Source organism: Pseudogymnoascus destructans (assembly GCF_001641265.1).
Source record: "Pseudogymnoascus destructans isolate 20631-21 unplaced genomic scaffold scaffold_19, whole genome shotgun sequence".
Taxonomy (NCBI): domain Eukaryota; kingdom Fungi; phylum Ascomycota; class Leotiomycetes; order Thelebolales; family Thelebolaceae; genus Pseudogymnoascus; species Pseudogymnoascus destructans.
Genome location: NW_020167538.1, coordinates 397634 through 420667, shown reverse-complemented (window position 1 = coordinate 420667; position 23034 = coordinate 397634). Strand labels below are relative to the sequence as shown.

Below are 23034 nucleotides of genomic sequence, written 5' to 3'. Positions count from 1 at the left end.
CATCCCATCCCAGTTATCCGATACCGGTTCCAAACCCACCAGGCGTAAAGCCAAAGAGAAACAAACGCCTTCCTTCCTGTCCCTGTCTTCCCCCAACCATCCGACCCATCCGATTCATCCCACCCGATACCATCGATGCCCATCCATACGTACGCCGTTCCTCCAATAAGGAAGTTAAACACACCCTCACCCTCTCCCCACCCAAGCCTCACCCCAGCGCCAAGCCCCACCCCAACCGGCATCCACCGGCACACCCCCAATACGAGCCTCCTCCCACCCTCTATCCCTCATCGAACGCCCCAGACCACCCTGATTCATATCAAATCCCCAACGGTCGCGCGCGTGCCCCCGTCCCCAACCCAAGAAGTGGTGTACCCCCGCCCCCTCTGATTGGTCGGTCGCACGACGCTAGCGAACTAGCAACGGGATCTGACTGGGCCGCATGACTACACACGCCCCCAGTCTGTCGGCTTCAGTTCTCACATCCGCATACCATCTCCATCGTATCGAATCCACATCGCATCGTCCCGCACGCCTTTCGTCGATCGCGGACGTCACCTACGACCGAAGCGCCTGCAAACTCCCCCTCCTCTCCTCCTTCGCCCCCCCACCCACCTCATCCAGACCCCCCCTACTCCTCAGCGGCGAAAGCGGCATCTGCGTCGTCGGCGGGCGCTGGAGCACACTCGGCATCCCACCCGCAGCCGTAACAGCCACCCCAATCGCACTTCCCTGCGCCTGCGCCGCGGGGTCCGCGTACCCCCCCGCCGCGGCAGCTGTTAGATCCCACGATGAGCGGGGTGTGTATTGCTGCAATGGGGCGGGCATGTGGTGTTGTGTTGATGCGGACCATTGCGCTCCTGTGCCCGCGCCGTGAGATGAGTGGTTGGTTGTAGTGTCAGCGAATAAAGGGAGATTAGGCAGCGCGCTGCTGCTGTTGTTGATGTCGCCCTTGATAGGATTAAGGTGATTGTAAGGCGGGGAATTCAGGCGGGCTGGTATGCCGGCGTAAGGTGGAGGGTGCGTGGAAGCGCCGGACATGGAGCGCGTAGAGGAGCGGGGGGAGAACATGCCATTGCGGTCGGGCTGGCCGTATGTGGCTGTTGTGGAGTTATCGTTATAGCCCGTTGAGCTGGCTGGCGTGAGGAGAGTTGGGGGTGGGAGCGAGGCTTGGGGTTGGGAGGAGCCGGACTTGACGGACTGTTTGATGTGTTAGCGGATGCAGTGATGATGCTGAGGATTGGGACTTACGTATTTCGACGTGATCTTCCTCAGCGCGTTCGACAAGCTCTTCCACGCAAAAACTTTAATATCCTTCTCGATATTCCTCGGTTTCGGCTGCGGAAAGCCCATGATCGCCGTGAAGAACGCGTTGGTCTCGTCATACTTATCCGGGATCGGCTTCTTCACCGTCAGCGGCTTAAAGTGCTCCAGGTTGCGGCGGATGCGGTTCTTCTCCTCCGTCTGGAACTTCTGCGCCATGATGTACTCGAGCAGGTAGATGGTGTCCACGCTCGTCACGAAGCACTGGTTCTTGTCCTCCCACAGGATGCAGCTGATGCAGATGGAGTGCTGCTGGCGCTCTTCGGGCATCACGGGTTTGACGCGGAGGTTGATTGTGTTGCCGGCCTGCGAGCGCTTAAACTGAAGGATTCGCCGTCTCGACTGGATCTCCTCCGTCGACCACGTATTCAGGCGGCCCATGGAATCCAGGTCGTTGTGGAGGTTGAGGATGACGGCGAGCGGGTGCATCGCCTGGTGGTAGTAAGACCCAGATGCGTTCATCGGGACTCCAGCGTTATTTCTGTTCTGATCGATCGTCGACGTTCTCACCAACAGTGGGCTCGGCGAGATCGATGGCAGCGATGTCCGACCGGGCATTCCTTGGTTATGGTGACCCTCGGAACTTCCATTCCTGTAGGAAGTCCAAGTTGGGATCTGATTAGACCTTACCTTGATCACCGAAGAAGGCGACCCTGACGAATATTGATACATGCCTCTGCCAGGCGGCGAGGGCTGATACATGGAATTCCCACGCCCAAACTGCTGCGAGTGGATCCCCTCATACGCGCCATATTGGACCTGCGGCGAGTAGTTGTCCGAAGGCAGGTACGAGTAAGTCGAGAAATCCTCGTGCGGCTTCATCACCAACGACGACGACCGCTCAGTGCTCTTCAACGACTCAGCATCGCTTCCCAGCCTGCCCCTCTCGTACGTGAAAGGCCCAACATCGACCTTCTCCATAAGCTCGCCCTCTGCATTTTCAATGAGCAGAAACAGCGGCACCTCCGCCGATTCCCACGCCTCGACCGCGATCTGCGGCACATCAGTTGAAACGATATACTGGTAGTCCCTGCTCTGCTGCTCGTAACGCATCAGCGAAGCCTGGCACTTCTGCTGCCCGAACAGGAGGAAGACGGATTCGAGGCTGGTCGTCATGATTTCGTAGACGGACGCCACGTAGACGTCAAGTTTGGAGCCCGGCAGGCCTCGCGGGGGTTGACGCGACGTGACGCGGATCGACGCGGGGGTCGGGTTAGAGTTGAAGGGCGCGTAGGAGCCGGCCTGCTGCTCGTCGTAACTACCGCGCGTCGCATGACTGCCGTAGCTCACCTGCACCATCTCGGGTGCATTTTGGAACGGCGATGCATGCGGGGGGGGTTGCGACGCATGATGTGGCGCAGCAGGGTAGGCGTAGGCGGGATCGGAGAATGATCGAGATGCATCAAATCCTGATTAGAAGATCTGTTAGCACTGTAGACTTTTGATGGTGCAGGCTCACGTGAACGAGTATCGGCACATGCACCCGTGAAGGTGTGGCTGCTGGAAAGTGAGGGTGTGTGGGGGGGAGCACAAAACGTACCTTGAAGGTGTGGAGGCGGTGGCTTCCCGAAGGCAGACATGGGAAGGAATCCCGTGAGAGAGTCCGGCCTGCCTATAGGGCCTCCCGCGCAAGCCTCTTCGTATCTGAGTGTGACCGTCTCCGGCGATTCGTATGCTTCGTCGACAATGACTGGCGTCGCCGAATGAAACCCAGGCTATAAATGCAGGGGTTAGTCAATGTTATCAAAACAAGCAGCTTTTTCTGTGTTCACGTCGTAGGACAGAGGAGTATATCAGAGTGAGACGTTAGACTGACCTCAACGGTTGTGTAGGTTGAGAATGCCACTTTGGCGGTTGCAGAGGTAATGGTGAGAAGTCGAGTGTTGCTCGAAAAATTATAAGCGCTCGATTTTCAGAGTCGCAGCAGCTCGTAAGTAAATATTATGAGACCCAAGAGATCCCCAAAGATATTAATATGTCGGCAGTAGATTCTTCCCAACAGCGCGCACCCGAGATGAGTCGGTGCGAAGTAAAAAAGGAGTAAGATACTGTCGAAGAAAAAGAGACAGCAGCAGATCTAAATCCAAGCAAACGAGATAGAGACGCCCTCCCTTATAAGGAAAACTCGTCTTGAGAAGCGGCAGATATCGGCGAATACAGTCCGAGACAGGTTCATGCAGCCCTGATCCAGGATTCCTTTGAGCGACGTTGTAGCGACAGCGACGTGGTAGCGACGGCGACGAGAGCGGTAAGGTTGCCGGGGTTTCCGAGCTTAGGAGGAAACGCGGTCTCGGGAAGTGAGAGGATAAAGAGCGAGTGTGAGAGGATTAATCTAAGAGGCGGTTCATGGGTTAGCTGGGGGTGTCAAGATCCCGTCGCCCAAGCCGGCCGGCGTCGAGCGAACCGGCGGGGGAGGCAGTTGAGCCATCTCATCTCGACTTGGAGATTGAGGAAAGACAGGGCCATCAAGCGGCGCGTTTCATATTCGGCGAGTCCCAGACTTCCAAAAATAACAGTAAGATGTTCCGGATGGCACATACCAAGAAGTCTCTCAAGAGGGCAGATATAAGCGTGATCTGTAGAGGTAATAATAAATCTAGATCTGGCGCGACGCGATCACTCCTACGAAGCAGACCGGGGAGGAAGAAGCTGCAGGTAGCCTGGCGGCGTGAACCAGTTCGCGGCAGGAGCAGGTGTTAATAGGGCAATCACGAACGAACATGTCGGTGCGAAGCGGGAGCAGGCGTTTCGTTGGTCCTTCTGGGGAGATTATAAAAATAGCTTGCTTATGTGTTTTGGTTCTCGGCCAGGGTGGTTGGTGTTGGTTGGTGTTGGTTGAAGTTGGAGGAAGTGAAGGACTGGAGTGAGTGAGGAAGTGAGAAGACGGCGGCGGCAGCGACGGGTTAGGCGCACGGCTGTCTGGGTGTGGTATGTTGTGTTCTGGTGGAGGTTTTGTATTAAGGTTTGGTTTTCCTTCTTCCTTGGGTTTGAGGTGGAGCTTGAGCGTTGGGATTTGGTTTGACGGAGGGGGCGGAGGAAAGGTAAATAAGAACCATAACGGCTAGACATCTTTATCTTTATGGGATTGGTGAGAAGAAGACGAGAGGTTGAGATGAGGAGAGAGAAGGTGCATGGGTGGGCATGGGGCATTTTTTTTATTGGGGTGGGGGGGGGGGGGTGGAGGTCGATTGGGGGGGAGGGGGGAGGGGGTAGGGGGGAGGAGATGGGTGGATATTTATGTAACCCAAAGTAGATCAAGTACCGGTGGGAGGTAACTCGGTACCGGGGGTAAGTGGAAGGAAAGTAGGAAAGTAGAAAGTACATAGTAAAAAGCCATAAAGTCATGTTGAGGCGGAGGACAAACCCATGTCGGGTACAGAAAGGGAGGTAGCAAGGCAGAAGAGGCAAGAGTAACGGCTAGAAGTGGGTAGGTGGAGTTGAGTTTCTTGGAGGAGGTGGAGGTGGTGGATGGATGAGGAAGGGGAGGAAGCAGGGGGAGAGAAGAGGATGGGAGGTGGTGATGGTGGTGATGGTGGTGATGTGGGATAGAGGGGGAGAGGAATAAGAGAATTAAGAGAATAAGAGGAGGGAAGGAGAAACAGGATAGAGAAACAGGCAGGATGAGGGATGGGAGGGGTTTACCAGTACAACTGGAGTAAGGGAATGGGCAAGTATTGCGATATGAACTGACGAAACTGACGTGCAGGGATGAAGCAAGGGGAGGAGGGAAGTGGGGAGGGAAGGAGGAGATGAGGAGGAGATGAGGGGGAGGAGGAGATGAGGAGGAGGAGGAGATGAGGAGGAGGAGGAGATGAGGAGGAGGAGGTGATGAGGAGGAGGAGATGAGGAAGAGGAGGAGATGAGGAGGAGGAGATGAGGAGTGTGGGAGTGGAGGGTGGAGAATATCTATTCCTTATTACAGTAGACGGTAGTTTCCCTCCCGCTAGCCCTATAGCTCCTATAGTTCCAGAGACAGACGACCACTCTAAGCAAGATTAAGTACATGGGACCGATGACCCGATGACCCGATGACCCGATGACGGATGGGGTTATGTGGGCGCGGATGCGATGGGTCGGTCGGTCGGTCGGTCGGTCGATGGGTGGACAAGGGGGATGGGGATGGGGATAGGGATGAGGATGGGGATGGGGATGGGGATAGGGATAGGGATGAGGACGGGGATGGGGATGGGGATAGGGATGAGGATGGGGATGGGACCAGGGATGGGACCAGGGAGGACCAAGGAGAACCAGGGATGGGACCAGGGAGCGATGGAGCCGGGGATGGGGGAATGGAGATGTACCGTGCATGCACCCGCGTACCGGACGGGCAGGGATGGGCGTCAACAAGGCTCACTGCATTATTATCCCTGTGTACGCCTCACCACAGCACAGCCAGACACAGCCAGACACAGCCAGACAGAGCCAGACAGAGACACAGCCAGACAGAGACACAGCCAGACAGAGACACAGCCAGACATAGCCAGACACAGCCAGACACACCACAGCTCAGCACAACACACCACAGCATCGCAGGGGTCCCCAAAACGGAAAGAACGGCGAGGACCACGCAGCTCGAAGTGGGTTAGCGCCATTATGCAGCTTGAGGGTGAGGAAGGGAGGGAAGGGAGAAGGGAGAAGGGAGAAGGGAGAAGGGAGAAGGGAGAAGGGAGAAGGGAGAAGGGAGAGAACGAAGAGAAGGGGGAGAACGAAGAGAACGAAGAGAACGAAGAGAACGAAGAGAACGAAGAGAAGGGGGAGAAAGAAGAGAACGAAGAGATGACGGTACAGTACATGCAGTCCAATACGATGGAGTACTTGTACTGTGACTGCTAGGCGACAGGATAGATGGACATGCCGACGCAACGGCGCGCCTTCGGAGCCATCTCCTTCACCAGCACCACCGACACGATCCACCCACCCCATCCCTCCACCCACCCATCCACCCACCCATCCACCCACCCATCCACAACACATACCCTCTCCAAAACAGAACCATCAGCGGCAGCCACCACCACTGTCAGTCAGCCACCACCACCACCACCACCATCTCATCTCCCCATCCCCCATCCCACTTCCATTCCATCCCACCCACTTCCATTCCATCCCACCCACCTCCATTCCATCCCACCCACCACCATTCCATCCCACCCACCACCACCGCCCGATCGATCGCCGCCAGCTAGACGGGGGGGGTGGACATACCCAGAGTCAATCCCCATTTAGACAACGACGTCCAAATCCAGATACCCGCCCTTGCCAGACTCGAGCTGGCCTGCGACTGTTTAGTATGCAACTCTCCCGCGATAGGATAAGCTATACACTGCGATCTCCTTCATATCTATGATCGCCTCCCATCTTGCAGCGCCGCCCTCGCTAGTCCTCTGCTGGTCCTCTGCTGGTCCTCGCTGGTCCTCGCTGGTCCTCGCTGGTCCTCGCTATTCCTCTGCTGGTCCTCTACCCTTGCGCAGCTGATCCGGTGCCGTGCCGGCCGTGCAGGGGTGGCGTCGGGGGGGAGGAACGTGCTGCCGGTGCTGCCGGTGCTGCCGGTGCCGCTGCGGTATCTCCGCTCCGGCTCTGTGCGTGGCTGTGCCTGTATTGGTTTTTTTCCCTTGCTGGTGCTCAATGCTGTGGGCTCTCTCGGGGTTTGCTTTCTTTGGTACGGAGTGGATGGGCGATGGAGGTGCCGGCCGGGAATGGATGGGCTAGGGATGGGGGAGGGGAGCTGCGTATGGCCCGCGTTGGTGCTGCGGACTGTGCGTGCGCGTACTTTTCGTAGTATTGTGGGGAGTATTATGGCCCCTTGGCCCAACATAGCGCAGCGCGCGTATTAACCTTCGCCGTCGCAAAACAGCGCCGCAGTGTAGACCGCGATCTAAACCGATCCGCGCCAGCGCCAGCTCCCAGGGAAGCTACAGCAGCAGCTCTGTACTATACGCCGTACATACAGTAGCAGAGCAGCGGCATGCAAGGCGAAATCAAGATAAGGTAAGGTACAAGCACACACCACAGCACGCTTACCCGCGCAAAGTCAAGTAAGGGGCACCCTAATTTCCCCCTCCCTCTTCCCATTATTGCTATCCTCGGGCAGAGAGCCAAGGGAGAGCCAAGATCATGCACCCCCACCTCCTCGATGTAGGGCAGAGTAGTGGAATCAAAAAAAAAAAAAAAAAAAAAAATAGAGATCCCGTGCCTGACACACATAAGGCGCGACGGGGGAGGGGGAGGCGTCAGAGTTCTCTTTTGGGGATGATGCCGGTGGTGATGGGGGGAGGCGGTAGTTTTGGTAGCGTTGAGGTAGTGTGGCTGTGGTTCCAGTAGTGTTAGTACTGTAGCCCCAGTCCTAGTAGCCCCAGCACTCCTGACGTCGCCCCGCCACCGGCTGCATGTCTCATGTACCCGCCCATAGCGCACTCCCGCTCGATCGACGGTGTCGGTGCGTGTATCGCCGCTGGTGGTTGTGCGTCTGTCGGCCGGCGGGGAGGGGCGCCGGTGATGGTGCTGCTGATCCCCGAGGAGGCGGCTGGGCTAGTGATTTTGAGGCGGGGGGACGCGATGGATCGGGCGCCGTGAGGCCGGATGGGGATATGGGGATTGCTTGGCGGAGGTGGCGCGGGGGAGACAGCTGACTGCGCTTGAGGCGTGGAAGGGGGAGAATGCGATGCTGGGGGTAGGGGCGGCGAGGTGAGGGATGGAAGGGGGGTGTGTCGTTTTCTAGCTGATGCGAGAGGAAGGGGGTTAAGGGCGCGAGGGGCGAGGGGCGCTGGTTCTGGTTTTTTCCCCCCTGGGTTCGGGCAGGGGGAAAAGGGGAAGGGAAGGGGAGAGCTTGGTCCAGTTCAGTTCAGTTCAGTTCAGTTGAGAGTTCAGTTGAGAGTTCAGTTGAGTCGCAGTTCAGTTCGGCTCGGTGAACTGAAAAGGCACAACCCTCTCGTCCCCTTTCTTGCCCCCTTCACACCCCCTTTCCCTCGAAATGACTCCCTTCCCACCACACAAAATTGTTCAGCCTGACCACACTCGCCCTGCCGCCCCTCAGCCGCCCACACGCGGTCTATCCCCAAAACAGCCTCGCCGCCCGCTGTTCTGCTAGAGGTATTTGTCACGCATCCCGGCCAATTGGCTTCGGAGTCCGTGCGCTTGCTTCGGGCGCTAGTGGGGGTACGCTAACCAGAACTTCGAGTACCTCGAGTATAGAGTATGGCTGGCTATATCTAGTACCGGATACCGTAGAGTACAAAACTGCAATATACTCGATGCAGTACTTGATGCAATACTTTGCTGCAAAACCCCCTGTTCGATCCTGTCCTGCGCGGGTGGTACAACACTATTGTACTGTCCCGAATAGTCACTGGTACCACAATGGATACAAAGAGTACAATGCCGTCCAACCAACTGACTGGGAAATCCACTGCTCCTAGCGCTGTCTCATCTCCGGCGGGCGCGATCGCCGATGGTGATATGGGATCTAACGGCGGCGCCCGCCGTCCGTTCGCCGCGGGGATGGGTCACGGAACGGGTGGGGACCGTGCGCGGGCGCTGTCTCAGAGGTTATGTTGGAGCGGGTCGGAGGACAAGGACGAGCACCGCAGCTGGCGGTTACCTTGGGAAAGGAAGGCCAAGCTCGGGAGCTTGGAAGTGTCGCTTGGGGGTGGCTTGGGATAGCTCGGAGTAGCTCGGAAAGGAGGGAAGGAGGGAAGGAGGGAAGGAGGGAAGGAGGGAAGGAGGGAAGGAGGGAAGGAGGGAAGGAGGGAAGGAGGAAGGAGGAAGGAGGGAAGGTTGAGCCGGGAGGAAGGGGGGAAGGTTGAGCCGGGAGGAAGGGGGGAAGGTTGAGCCGGGAGGAAGGGGGGAAGGTTGAGCCGGGAGGAAGGGGGGAAAAAGGGACTCGAACGTGATGGGATCGTGATATCGGAAAAGGTGATGAGAAAACAACGGCAGCGAGAGCCAATAGCGCGCACACCTGCCAGGCACGAAGACCTCTCTCTCCAGGTTCAGATACCAATCCAGACCTCTACCCGCCCACCACCAGCAGTCCATGACCGAGACACAAGAGTAGCACCGCAGACCCGCCACCACCGCCCTCGGAAACCCACAGCTACACAATCGTCACACCACCACCATCCCCGTCCCCCCCTCCCATCGCGATCGAGCAGGTGAGCGAGACAGCGCAGACACAGCTCTCGAGACACGCCCGCCGCCCGCACACCACGCACAGCACCGCACGCGGAGTCTCGCGGGAGAGAGACAGAGCAGGATCAGCGCGCGGAGTAAGCTCTGAGACCAGCCCCCGCATCCAAGGTCGACCCGATCTGGGTTTCTGTGGAACTGAGTCCCGCGAGTAAGGCTACAGTAGCGGCCGTGGAGCGGCACCTCCCATCGCACGACGTTCAGACCTTCCAGCCCGGCCATCCAGAGGACCAGCCCAGCCAGCCAGATGCCCAGCTCGAGTGCCAGCGGAGGTAAAGCACATCCTTCCACCACCCCTCACGTCACGTACTGTGAGACGACAGGGAGTACAGGACCGGAGGTATAGTGTCTCATCTACAAACTCTCATCTACAAACTCTCATCTACAAACTCTCATCTACAAACTCCATCTACAAACTCTCATCTACAAACTCTCATCTACAAACTCTCATCTCCTATCTCCCCTCTCCTATCTCCCCTCTCCTCTCTCTCTCTCTCGACCTCTCGCCCCCCTCCCCCCCTCTCTATCTTGCTCTCCCAACCTCCCTCGCCATTGGCGTGACATCACGTTCCCATGCAGCACTGTCGTCGCACCGTTTCCGAGGCAGGGGAACGTGTGCGCGACCGAGACATGGCGCGAGTGGCCTCGCCGGCGAGCTCTGCGGTGAGACTGCTCTGGGGTGGATGGTTGGTTGGGACGCGATGGTTGGTCCCGCTGCTGGCGCGCAGCAGTGTGCATTCGATCTGCGTCCTCGCCCTCGACAAGGCATGTCCCGTGGGCAGGGGCGTGCGCGGGACGAGCGTTGGGCGAGACTGCGATGGAATGGAAGGAAATGAGGACTACTCTACAACGTCTCAACTTTCGGAAAGGAGAAAGTCGTACTGGGAGCCCGATACGCTGGCTCGGCTCGAGCTCACACTCCCGACCGGAAGTTTGGTTTTGCCTTTTTCCCTACCCCCCGCGCGACCCGATCCCCCTCCTCGGAAATACCACAAACCATCCCGTCGCACAATTCCAACACCGAGGGTTCCAACACAAAGGAACCCCCTGTCTGCCCTTTGAAACCCCTCCTCCCCAGCTCCCCTCGTAACACACCAGTGTCCCCAAGTCCATCCCGACATACTACTCCCGTCGCACACCAGACTCGCCGGAAAGACACTTTCCGCGCCGTTGTGTTTGCAGCGCTGAATCACACCCTATCTTGCCCTCCCCTCCTCTGTTGGTCTCGGCAGAAAGTGCCGCTGTCGGGGCGTTGATGCTGTGCGAGGAATGGTTTGTAATGTTCCTTACACTTGGAACTGAGGGGCGGCACGGCAGTGCTGCTGGGACTGGAAAGAGTGCTGGAACTGGTGGGACTTGATGATACTGGATAGGACTTTATAATACCAGATAGGACCTGATGCTACCAAGTAGGACTTGAAAGTCTGTATAGGAATTAACAGGCGATTTACCTCTCCTCCCCTATTGCCGGGGTCTCCGGGCAGAAAAACGCCCTCGCATCGCACGCCCATGGTTTTGTGATAGCTGAAATTGCAGATGCGGTGCTGGTGTTGCACGTTGTCGTGATAGAGCGGGGTGAGCTGTGGTGGTCGGCGTGTTCAGTCATGTGGAGTCGCGTTGGTTTGGGTCGCAGCTGCAGGTTTGTTCTTGATTTCGCTCGGTTGGGGGGTATGAGGATGAGGGGAAGCTTGTTTGTTTAAGCTGGTTTGGGGGCGGAGAGGTGGATGCGGGTTGAGGTGGTGATTGTGCGGTGGAACCTTGATATGGTGATTCTTGATAGAAATAGATATGGCCTATGAGAATCAGCTGTCTGGCCACGCGATGGTTCTTATAGGTTGCGATGCAACGCTTTGGAGTCTCCGCGGGGACTGTTCTGAGGAAATTGTAGGGGTCCGGTTGGCGGTTCAGCACATTCCCTGTGAGGTTTGGAGTGTTAAGAATTGGTATGAGATTACCCCTGAAGGCCAATTTTCTGGTCAATGGAGGGTTTACGTGTACCAATGCAAGATTAGAGAGCTATTATTTGGTTCAAGATATTATTGTTTTTATAAAAAATAATCTATTGTGGTAGAAGAGCCACAGTTAAAAATAAAAACTGGTTTTGTTGAATTTTTTTATTTTCTCGTTCTTTTCGTAAAAAATAATCAATGTGAAGTTATAAATTATCGACAACAACAATAAAACCCACGGCCCCTTGGAAACTACATTTAACCATCGTCGTAATAAATATCGCCTGGCCGGAACCTTTATTCTTACTGCAAACCAGGAATTCAGATTCCCCAAAAGAACTTTGCTAGTTTTAGTTATTCCCCTGAATAAGTCTGGGATTGACATCCCCTCCGGATATGCTTCAGCAACAAACCGACATGGACGCTACTGAGCCTCCACCTTCCTCTTTATCATCCCGCAAAAGCTCTCAAACAATACGCTATCATCACCCTTCAGCCATCTCACCATAACCTCCGTCTCCGCTGACCTATCCCCCTCCCCAGGCACCTCCCTCACATAAATCCGAAACCCAAACGCCATATCATCCCCCTCCTCCTCTACACTCCCTCCCTTCCTCCTCGCAGCCCTCGACCACGTATTCCTCGCCACAAACCCTACTCCCACCCCACTATCCGCATCCCACTTCCACTTCCCCCCCAACCCCGCAACTGCCTCATTAACCCTCCTCCCTACCTCCCCGGCCTCCACTACAACCTTGACAGCTACTGCCTCACTAGGAAACGGCAGATCTGCCCCCGTCACACCCACCGCCCCCCTAGCCACTCTAACCGCAGGCCTCCAGCCCCCCCGACTCCATCCCACAACCCACCTCTTCGTCCGTCCCTGGACCAACTCCCCCAGCGCCCAATTCTTCACCCCCGCTTTCTTCAACTCCGCAACAACGGTCGCTACACTCCCCAACTTCCCCAACTGCGCCGTAAACCACCTTACGCGCTGACCCAGCGGGACAGACTCAGCGATCATGCGGGCGACGAACGCGGTTTCACCGCCGGGGGATACCATTTCAGACTGTGCGCCCGTGCAGACGCTGGATGGGGGTCTGGATTTCAAGGTGGCGGAGGCGAGGAGGTCAGAGGAAGAGGTGAAGAAGGGGGGGTTGGTGAGGGTGAAGTCGATTCTTCGTGAGAGGTTAGCTTCCTATGCCTGAGATCTGAGGGAAGGGGGAGTTACGTGTCAAGTCCTAAATCGTCGAGTGGGAGAAGGGGACCATCCGGCTCGGTTTGGAGGAGCCGAATCCGGTTTGAGAGGTTGTTTTGGGCGATGTTTTGGCGGGCGAAGGTGAGGCTGTGCGGGTCGGTGTCTGCGTCTGTTAGGTTCCTCGTGACATGGAAAAGTTGGGATGGGTTGAGCGAGAAGGAATACCAGTGCAGGCGAAGCGCCAGGTCGGGTAGTGCGAGCAGCCGAGGAGGGGGTAGATGGCGCTTGCTCCTGTGCCAATATCTAGACCGATGACGGGACGGGAGGAATCGTGAGTGTCGGTGAGAGACGGGGAGGGGGTGCTGGTGTCGAGAAGGTCTTGGATCCAGAGGAGGTAGTTGAGGCGGTTTGGGACCTGGATTATGTGAGTATGGTAAGGGGTCGCGAGATAAGGAGACGAAGGGACCAACAGCGGGACATAGTCTGTCAGGTGGGAGGTCGAGCTTCAAGCCAAAGTCTCGTTTTAGGAGGGACTTGGTGAGTTGTTGGACGGATTTGGGGTCGCTGAAATCAACTTGGCCGTTTGGCTTTAGGCTAAGGGAGAGAGGCTTCAGTATGGGGATATGTGAAATAATTGGAATGCTTTGAAATCAAGTATTGCAGCTGAAATAGAGTAATCGAAACACACTTACATGCTCTTAAATTCGGCATCTTGGGACGCCAACTCTGTGAAGTCGAGGTCCTTTTTGTATATATTCTTATCAGAATTCATAACTCGTCACCTAGGTGAAATAATGCTTGGCCAATTAATAATATGTCAACATGGTAAAATTGAAGTCTTTCTATTTATAAATTCGTCCAATCCATTGTTGGTGTGTTCATAAAAGCAAACGCATGACGTTGATATCTCGTTTCATTGTGGCCTAATATACAAGGCAGTAAATTACAGCCTAACTTTACCATCTCCTCTCTAAATAACAATTCACTTCAGTTCTAGATCAGATTCACCCTCTCGTTCGGGAAGAAGGAATAAATCCACGTGATAGCCCATAGATAAACCAGCGTGATATGAAATGCGTTAACCGTCATTTCTTTGTTGATTAATCGTTTTATCTTTGTCTCCGTTTGCCAATACAACCCCCAACATTCAACTCGAAAGACAGAGTGATTTTTTACACTTCAATAGCTGCACTCGAGGATATAAAACCTGAGCATCCATTATCTAGTTACATAATGACCAAAAACCTCACCAAAGCTTGTTCTCGAAACGCGTCAGCACAGCTCCTTAGCTTGTCTCCCACAGGCCTTTCCAACCCTTTCCAACCCTTTACCGTTCTCCTCAGCCAATCTCTCGAAAATGTTATTCTAGGCATTGCCCCCTGAGATCCTTCCCTTGATCGCCAGCTAGTTAGAGACGGAGAAGGATATTTCTTCACTTATGCTTGATCACGGGGCCGATATGAATTCCTGTGATACATCCGCCAGCTGGGAAATATGCGATTATTACGGAGCCCCTCTTCATTTTGCCTGTTCGAAAAACAGCGAAGCCGGCATTTCCATGATAAAACTTTTGCTTGAGCGTGGTGCAGACCCTGAGGCAAGGGATATTAATTCAGCAACCCCTTTGCATACCGCCGCCGCAGGATACAGTCTACCAACTGTGAAGTTACTTCTCGACTACGGCGCGCCAGTCAATGTACGGGACGAACGGGGAAAACTCCTTTGTTTATGGCTGCAGAGCAGCCAGATCCAGACGTAATGCCGGATCCAATAGAACGGCCGGATCTAGATATAGCAAAGCTCCTCCTTGAACAAGGCGCATTACTAATAAAAGAGATAATTACATATACTAGACAAAATTCAATAAAGCAGACAGAAAAGATGAAATATACCCTACCCGAATATATCTAATACACAAATCATATGGATTAGCCATGGCCAAGCTTCTCCTCGATCATGGTGCACTGGTCGGTGCGCATTACGGCGAAGATGGATTCAGGAGCCTCTTACACCACGCCGCGGTTTTTGGCGTTGTAGCTACAGTGGAATTGCTCATGTCGCATGGTGCAGAGGTCAATGAGCAAGACGAACGTGGCCAGGCTTGCTTGCATCTAGTGCTAAATCATCTCGATCCAGGCATGATGAAGCTCCTTCTTGGCCATGGCGCGTTGGTCGACTTGCAGGATAACTCAGGGTCTACTGCATTACATGCTGTTGTCGAAAAAGGGGCGTTTGAACAAAGAGGATCTGCTCCTCCTTAAGCAAGGGGTGGAAATCAAAGTGCAGGACGACCCGGAGGGCAATTCCAATAAGTATGAGCTAGAATGGAGACGGGAGGATTTGGCTAATGCGAAGCTACTCCTCGATTACGGGTCCGATTTCAACATACTGGATAACAAGGGTAAATCTGCCTTGGATTATGCTGCGGAAAATAAGGGGGCCCTTGCGCCAACCCTGAACTCTAGCTAGAGTCCCGGTTGAGACGATCAGTCAAAACAGGCCCCTGCTGCGGGATTGGTACCAAGGCACCCACTATGGCGACAAGAAATAAAAAGGACTGTAAGAATGGCAGGTCTTTATTGTCGTCAAGCTACTATGTCTGATGGATCTTTATCGCGATGGTTGTGTTTTTATTGCGTTGCAAAGGCTCGCACACTCATTGCCTGGTATAAACAGCGCCGCGGGAGTTGGGAGAAATGGGCATTATCGAGAGGTTGGCTCCATGGTTACGAGAGCGGCGTTTGGGGAACTGCTCAATCTGAGTTTCAGTGGCAGTGGTTTGTTTGTCTTGCGGAGACTTGTTCATGCTTTTGCCTGGTATGAAGCTCAGAGGGAGTTGGTGGAAATCGACATCATTAGGAGTTTGGCTTCATGGTTATGAGGATAGTTTTCTAGGAATTGGTCGACTTGCAGCGAAACACCTACACCAGAATTGCACTCAATACAAACGTTTGATTTGTAAAACTGCATTGCCCTGTTCCGTATAAATATTAGCGTGCAGCGGCGATAGATTTCGGAACCCAAGATAGCATGGAAATGAAATATCATAGGTCATGCCTGACGGAAAATGTAAGCTACCAGTGCTTTTCATTGCTTCATATATATGCTCGGGCCGTTACAGCTAATCACAGCACTTCCACCCAGTATAATTTTTCCACCCCCGCGTCACCCTCACCCTCCCACAATCTACCACTTCGCCTCCGGCCTGTCCAAGAATCCCTTCAGGATAGCCACCTGCGTCTCCAGCGCCTTCAACCAAACCGTCAGTCCCTGGTGCACCGCCGCCTCGTCATCCCCAAGCTTCACGTAGAAGTCCTTGCGGTACGGGCATGCCGACATGGCAGCGCTGAAGATGGGCTTGACGAGAAAGCTGTGGTGGGGCTTGAGGGTCGAGCCGTAGGCATTGCGGAAGGAGACGGAGAGCTCCTCGGTGGTGAGTTGAACGTTCTGGGAGAGCGCGATGCAGGTGAAGTCGAGGCCGCTGGCGGGGTGTTAGTTAGGTTGATTGAGGGGTGGGGTTGGGGGAGGGGGAGGAGGGAAACGCACCGGACGAGCCAGATGAGGCCTTCGGTGGCGACGTGCTTCTTGGTCTTGAGCTCGTTGACGACGAGCTCTTGGAGGGTCTCGGATTCGAGAGGGGCGGCGAGCTGGCGGTCGCGGATTTTCTGGTGAGGGGTAAGTATCTTGAATACCTCCTGGGGGGCGAAGAAGAGATAATTCGTACCTTGATGTTACCTAGCATGTCGTTCTTGACGGGCTGAAAGGCCACGGAACCTAGAACATCTAGAAAGGGGGATATCAGCAGCTGAAACGGATCGGGGGAGGGGTGAGCGGGATACCGAAGAGGGTGGTGAGGGACTCGGCGGCCTCGAGGAATTCGGAGGTGTTGATGGCATTCTCCTTGTCCTTGTTGATGGAGACGTCAACGAAGGAGCGCTTGATTGTGTCGAGGAAGTTTGGCATTGTGGCGGTGGTGGAAGGAGGTTGGTGGTTGTGGTGGTTGTGGTAGTCGTGGAGGTCGTGAGGGTGGACGGGTGAGATGGTGGGGTTGGAGATCTTGGGGATGCATGGATGCCTGAGATTTGAGTTGTGGAGATGCCGTCTGAGGGTCACAAATGGGTAGCCATGTTGTTAGGACCGTTAGAGCAAACACCAGCCACATTATAGGACGTTAAAAGTGGAATTTTGTTATTGTAAATACGACAGTAAACAGAGAATATGGGCTGGCCGAGTGTGCTGGCTGGCTGGTACAAGCGGATGTAACGTACTTGATAGAGAAGCGGGCCACGCGCCCCCCATTTATCAACATTAAGAGCTAGTATTTCAACAACAAATTGATTATATTGCTAATAAGCTATATTAATTTAGAAGTAACCCTCATACTACACGTACAAAAGTGTGTTCAAGTGATCTACATAAGCTACACATCCGTGGGGCACGAATTCGTTGCTCTTCTGCCCCTTGTAAGGACTAGGCTGCGCACTACTCGCTCAATACTCGGCTCACTCGCTCAGTGGGTTACTCAGCTGAGTGAGTAGCTGAACCTTTTACTCGACTCGGTGAGTGAGGTCAATACTCAGTTACTCTGTAAAAACCCAGTGAGTACTCGGCTATCACGTGTAAGATTTATGCATCATGTGAACAGTCCCTCATACGATTAATACTGTTTTATGGTTAAGTTAAAGTATTACATCTATTAGCATCACTCTCGCCATCTCTAGTAAGCTGTGAGAACGAATCATGTATATTCCTCTATCTAAGTACCATGATTATCAGAAGATTATTAGAACGCTATTATCTATTATATATGCTTAAGAACATCCCTCCACCTTGCTTGATGAGGCCGGCCAGACCTACTAATACCTAAAGTATTTATAGGGTCTTGATGAGGATCCTCGACTGAGCGGAACGAGCTATGAGTCAAGATAACTGTGTATAGAACTTGTTCATAAAATGTCTCTTGTGTGAGAATATGATCTTATTATAGGTATTAACCTACATAATTCTGGTAATAATCTGGTAATCCTTACTTGTTGAGGTTGCATTTGATTGATTCGCATTTGATAGAGACTATCCTTCCCATCTGTGACTTCTTTTTGCAAATGTCTGATGCAAGATGTGTTGCCATAGACTTTGGGCCAGCAGACTTGATTGCAGGATGCGTAAGGGCCTTCGAACAATAAGTACAAATAACACATGGTTCTCCAGAAAGCCGGTCTGCTCCTTGGTGATAACTTCTCCAGTATTGAGAACTCCAGTTGGTTGAATCCCATGCAATCTTCATAAGGAGTTTTGTAGTATGATCTGAGTGTTGTTCATACCATCGTGATAGCTTCCACCACTCAATGAATATATCGTGTGTATCCTTAGTCCATTTGACGAATTGGTTTAACTTGCCAATATATTCAAGGCCTGCAGGGACTTTGTAAGGATGCCTGTCCCTCAGTGATGGAAAGGATCTGAGTCGGGCAGGTTACAGTCACATGATAAGAGTTAAGGCAGGTTAGCTGAGTCGGACCCGTTTCGGGTACTTAAGGAGATTGACCCAACGGGGGTTCCTCTCTTCATCTTTTTTGTATCCTTCGTAGTAGACCTATAGGATAGCATCCGTTTAGCCTCTGACTCGCACTCTCATATGCTATTACTGTGAGCTGGGTGCCCTGTGTCCTTACAGACTTAATTTAATGAGGATAGTCGTTGAGAAGATGGAAAAGAGTCTGAGAATACTGTCAGAATCAAACAACTCTGAGTATTGAGATGGCATTTGGCAAATTGCTCGATTATCAGAAGGTTACCAGAAGTCTGGCTACGATGAAGTACTTAAATACCTGGTTTTCCAACGCGAAAGGTACTCCAGCGCTATAACTTTAGCAACTCAAGTTCTCCTCTACTCTAGCTCCAGGAACAACATATCCTGTGCAGCTGATACCTTAGCCCACTTTTCCTCATCAAACTTCTTAGAGTAGACAAGTAAGAACGCCTCTTTGAAGCTAGAACTATGAGTGGATATTTGCAACCATCCATTGTCGACAAGATTGTAAGACTTTGGGTACCACTGCACAGGTCCTGGTAATTAGGCCCACTTTCCAAACTGCCTGCTCGTACAAACAGAAATATTTATGTGGTGGGATAACCTCGTGAAAAGTGCTATAATAAACAATTAGTATTGCCAGAAGATTGCTAGGATGATCAGAGATGTACCCTTCCTCTACATCAATCCACGGCATATACTCAAAGAGACGCTCAGGCTTCTTTCTCAGCTTTCCAGCCTTTCTCGTATATGAGTGGATACAGCTATCCCAGAAATGTTGCCACTTGCGGAAATTGGACTCTTCATGGGCCTATCAACTATTAGTATCACCAGAAGATTACCAGATTATGAGGTAGCATACATCAATGTGCGCTTGAGTTAAGAGAGCCTGGGTGCTAGTGATCTCTTCATCGGAAAGCTCATCTGGTAGAACAGCCTCGTCATTTAAAATATCTCGCGCTGTAACATAAGCTCCAACTCCAAATCGTCTTCAACCTCAGTATCCTCCCATTCGCTGTTATGATTGTCATCGATTGGAATACTTGAGATACCCTCAAATGCAGCAAGCTCAGACAGAAGTTGTTTGGGCGGAGTAGATGGTGGGGCTTGTGGAGAAGAAGAGGCGCTAATATTCTTGACTTTCTGATTCGCAATGCAAGATGCATGGGTACCCTTCTCAGTCCTGTTTATAGTTAGATTGAGGCTACCAGAGATTACCAGAAGGGACTTACCGAACACAAATACGCTCAACCTTCAATTCATTCTGTAGACGTGTCTTGTCTTCAGTAGAGGCAGCAATATACTTTGTGTAATGACACAGGGCACCCAGCTCACAGTAATAGCATATGAGAGTGCGAGTTGGAGGCTAAAAGGATGCTATCCTATAGGTCTACTACGAAGGATACAAAAAAGATGAAGGGGGAACCCCGTTAAGTTTGTTTCCTTAAGTACCCGAAACGGGCCCGACTCGGTTATCCCAACCCTAGCCCTGAACCTTCCACCGCAACAGGTCCGCATCGACCCTGAACCCTACACCCTTACCGTCCCCCACTATAGTGTAACTCGCTATGTCCTCCTCTACTGGTCCGAAACCACACCGAGTCGGATTTCATGCTTGTGGTGACCGTAACAGCTCTGAGGCGGGTTCTTCGAGTATCTAGGTAAGGAGGCATCCTTACACTTTGCAGACTTATATAACTTCTTTAAGTAGTAGCTCAGATCAGCATGGTCAGCCTTGAGTGCTAAGTGAACAGCCTTCTCATCTTCAGTAAGGTTGGAGACGCAGTTGCGAGCTTTGATAGTATTCGCATTAGTGGAGAGTTCTTCATGTGCCTTGAGTTTCGCCATACTAACTAAACACGTGATTAGCAGAGATCTCCAGAAGTTCTGGCTATAGAATCAAGATAATAAACTTAGTTGAAGTCCTAGAGAAGAGGTAAAGGCTCAAAAGGGAAGAAGAATGTGTAGATCGGAGAGTAACCAAGGAAGGTGGTTCTAAGGTCATGGTTATTTTAAAGTTGCAAACAAAAATATTTGTGAAGGAATATTCACCTACAAAGAATTACTGTTCCAAAAACAACACCACAATGCGCACCTTCATATAAAACACATACCTTTCAACCTCTACCTCTTTACTATACTCTTCTTCTGCAATATTCTTTCTACAAACTCACTGTAAGTACACATATCTTTTGATCTACTTCTTTATCTTGTGTTTACTTTACTAACTCACCTTGATATTAGCAAATGACTCGTACCAAGCAAACTGCTAGGAGATCAACTGGCGGCATAGCACCAAGGATGCCACTTGGATTACGGGCTGGCTCTGGGCTTGGCGGAAAGGGACAGGAAAAGGCTGTGGGCACAGCAAGAAAAGCTCCAGTTTGCTCATCTCAAGCTAGCAACAATCATGCTCAGAAGGCCACGCGCTGCACAAAGTCTAGTAAGAGGATTACCAGAGGATTACCAGAGGATTACCAGAACTCTCTAATAAACATATAGGCACCAAGGCTCTCCGCGATATCAGAAGACAGCAACTTGATACTAGCTCCCATTCCAGCGTCTTGTTAGGGAAATCACAGAAGACTTCAAGTCCAATCTTCGCTTCCAGCAATCTGCTATCCTAGCTCTTTAGGAAGCTGCTGAATGCTTCCTCATTCGAGAATTTGAGAGTATGATGTTTAAACATAGTGACAGGGACATACTAACAGTTATAGTGACAAACCTCCTCGCTATTCATGCGAAGAGAGTGACAATTCAGGCAAAGGGTATGATATTGGTTCGGCGTTTGCAGGATATGATGTTTAAGCTGTGGGCTTAATCGATGGAAATGTCTCTCACCCAGGAATGAAGGTCAGATGAGTTCTGGCAACCATCTGGTAACCTGGTACCTAAAGGCCAAAGGTTATAGTGTGGAATAGGACATCAACAATATGGGAATGGAGTTGGAGTTATGGCGTCTTGATCAATGAAGTCGCACCCCGTTTTTAACATAAGTAATGGCTAATCAAACACGTGATATAACTGAGTTGCCAAGACCCATACTAGGTACTCAGCAAGTGAGTAATCCTCATTCAACAATACTCGGGACATGAGTGAGTAACTCAGCTGGGTGAGTAAAAATTCTACTACTCGACTCGTGAGTACCCAGTGCGCAGCCTAGTAAGGACACAGGGCACCCAGCTCACAGTAATAGCATATGAGAGTGCGAGTCAGAGGCTAAACGGATGCTATCCTATAGGTCTACTACGAAGGATACAAAAAAGATGAAGAGAGGAACCCCCGTTGGGTCAATCTCCTTAAGTACCCGAAACGGGTCCGACTCGGCTAACTGTTACGACGGAACAAGAAGGCTGGCCAACTACAGGACAGGAAGGAGGGAGGTCGCATGAGACCGGCCCTGGTACCTGGAGGGGCAGCGGGGAATAGTAGTTCCGAAAGTATCACGTGACGGACTCGCAGGATGATGAGAAGAGTCCTAAGAGTCCAGGACTCCGAGGACTCGAGTGAGTTCCCAGGAGTCAACTAGGCACGTGACGGACTCGCAGGATGATGAGAAGAATTCTAAGAGTCCAGGACTCCGAGGACTCGAGTGAGTTCCCAAGAGTCCACTAGGCACGACGCCACTATATAAGTAGATAGTATTTCCTTAGATAGGAGCTTCGTGCTCAACTCAATACAGTATTTGTTATATACTAGTAACGTGTTACTTGAAGCCTTTGTGTCTGATCCCCTGCCTCCTCTGATAAGTAAACCTTTACGCAAGAGAACCTCTGTGTCTTCTATCGTTTAGAAGTCAGCGTTACACTAACCTGCCTTCACTCTCACCACGTGACCGTAACTTGTCCGACTCAGATACCTTCCGTCACTGAGGGAGAGTGACCCCACCCCGTTGGGTCCATCCCTGTAAGTACCCGAAATGGGTCTGACTCAGCTAACCTGCCTTAACTCTTATCATGTGACCGTAACCTGCCCGACTCAGATCCTTTCCATCACTGAGGGACAGGCATCCTTACACCCCTCCTGTAGACTGGCCCATAACCTGCAAATCAGTTGGTTTTGATCGATCAAGGCCTTCCTGAGCAGTCAAAACACTAACTGTAGCTATATATGACTTTCATACAGCTCTATTCTTCTTATATCGCTCATTTGCAGCCCGTAACCTCTATTTTCGTCTGTAAGAAGAACTGTGCTATGTATTGCCATTTAACAGCCCTTAACTAGCTACCGTACTGCTTGGTCTGTAGGACTAGAAGAGCCAGCTGTATGACGTTGAATAAAGCCCTGAATAACACTAGCCTGACACTCTAACTCTTGTATATTATGAGGGGTCTTAGGGGCCCAAGTGCTCTGTTGGTTCAAGGTAGGTAGAGGTGGTGTAGGCGTTCGTAATTAAGTCTGGCTTTTCAATATGATTATATCCAGCTCGCAAAAGCTCTTCCATCTGCCACCTATACAAGTGCTTCAAGACTGCAAAACAGCTTACACCTAATGGCTAAAGTAGGTGTGAGAAATGTAGTGGCATGTAGAGTGTAATAATTGAGTGTTCTGTATAGAATTAGTCTAGTTACTAGGCTAATACTACCACATGACATATCTCTACCAACTAGAGGCCTACGAACATGAATGATAGCTCCAAAAGCTTCTACAGCCCTCTATGATTCATTACACGTCATCGCTCCTTAGTTACCTACAAGATTGGTTAAGTTATGACACAATTTGTCTATAGGGGTACTCTGACCTTGGACCTCCTTTCACTTCCTATAGGCTAGGAACCTAAAAGATGGTTCTATGGGATTCTCTTACATTGACTACAGTTACCAAGCCTGGTTAGTCATGGAAAGTCTTGAAAAATG

The 23034-nt window shown here is 52.1% G+C and overlaps 8 protein-coding genes across 8 annotated transcripts; 3 read left to right on the top strand and 5 right to left on the bottom strand.

Moving 5' to 3' along the window:
• Positions 1–255: 255 nt before the first annotated feature.
• VC83_06731 (uncharacterized protein) lies at positions 256–4487 on the bottom strand. The gene is made up of 5 exons (XM_024470321.1): positions 3864–4487; positions 3140–3655; positions 2864–3038; positions 1252–2732; positions 256–1200 (listed from the first exon to the last, which is right to left on the bottom strand). The coding sequence occupies exons 3-5, from the start codon at positions 2901–2903 to the stop codon at positions 559–561; spliced, it is 2163 nt and encodes a 720-aa protein (XP_024321540.1). The 5' UTR covers positions 2904–3038; positions 3140–3655; positions 3864–4487; the 3' UTR covers positions 256–558.
• Positions 4488–5526: 1039 nt separating this feature from the next.
• Positions 5527–6258, top strand: VC83_06730 (uncharacterized protein; the record flags this gene model as incomplete). The annotated part of the gene is made up of 1 exon (XM_024470320.1): positions 5527–6258. The coding sequence occupies one exon, from the start codon at positions 5527–5529 to the stop codon at positions 6154–6156; it is 630 nt and encodes a 209-aa protein (XP_024321541.1). The 3' UTR covers positions 6157–6258.
• Positions 6259–6474: 216 nt separating this feature from the next.
• Positions 6475–7542, bottom strand: VC83_06729 (uncharacterized protein). The gene has a single exon (XM_024470319.1). The coding sequence runs from the start codon at positions 7133–7135 to the stop codon at positions 6662–6664; it is 474 nt and encodes a 157-aa protein (XP_024321678.1). The 5' UTR covers positions 7136–7542; the 3' UTR covers positions 6475–6661.
• A 1134-nt stretch (positions 7543–8676) lies between these two features.
• VC83_06728 (uncharacterized protein) lies at positions 8677–8979 on the top strand (the record flags this gene model as incomplete). Its single annotated transcript, XM_024470318.1, has 1 exon — positions 8677–8979. One exon carries the CDS (start codon positions 8677–8679, stop codon positions 8977–8979), a length of 303 nt encoding a protein of 100 aa, XP_024321677.1.
• Positions 8980–11667: 2688 nt separating this feature from the next.
• Positions 11668–13508, bottom strand: VC83_06727 (uncharacterized protein). The gene is made up of 5 exons (XM_024470317.1): positions 13341–13508; positions 13119–13242; positions 12874–13063; positions 12682–12811; positions 11668–12628 (listed from the first exon to the last, which is right to left on the bottom strand). The coding sequence occupies exons 1-5, from the start codon at positions 13418–13420 to the stop codon at positions 11875–11877; spliced, it is 1278 nt and encodes a 425-aa protein (XP_024321621.1). The 5' UTR covers positions 13421–13508; the 3' UTR covers positions 11668–11874.
• A 1074-nt stretch (positions 13509–14582) lies between these two features.
• On the top strand, positions 14583–14909 carry VC83_06726 (uncharacterized protein; the record flags this gene model as incomplete). The annotated part of the gene is made up of 1 exon (XM_024470316.1): positions 14583–14909. One exon carries the CDS (start codon positions 14583–14585, stop codon positions 14907–14909), a length of 327 nt encoding a protein of 108 aa, XP_024321753.1.
• An 895-nt stretch (positions 14910–15804) lies between these two features.
• Positions 15805–16655, bottom strand: VC83_06725 (uncharacterized protein). Its single transcript, XM_024470315.1, has 4 exons — positions 16488–16655; positions 16373–16431; positions 16195–16313; positions 15805–16129 (listed from the first exon to the last, which is right to left on the bottom strand). Exons 1-4 carry the CDS (start codon positions 16609–16611, stop codon positions 15835–15837), a joined length of 597 nt encoding a protein of 198 aa, XP_024321655.1. The 5' UTR covers positions 16612–16655; the 3' UTR covers positions 15805–15834.
• Positions 16656–18535: 1880 nt separating this feature from the next.
• VC83_06724 (uncharacterized protein) lies at positions 18536–20026 on the bottom strand (the record flags this gene model as incomplete). Its single annotated transcript, XM_024470314.1, has 6 exons — positions 18536–18638; positions 18850–18989; positions 19041–19138; positions 19231–19361; positions 19411–19459; positions 19858–20026. The coding sequence occupies 6 exons, from the start codon at positions 20024–20026 to the stop codon at positions 18536–18538; spliced, it is 690 nt and encodes a 229-aa protein (XP_024321549.1).
• Between the last annotated feature and the right edge of the window lie 3008 nt (positions 20027–23034).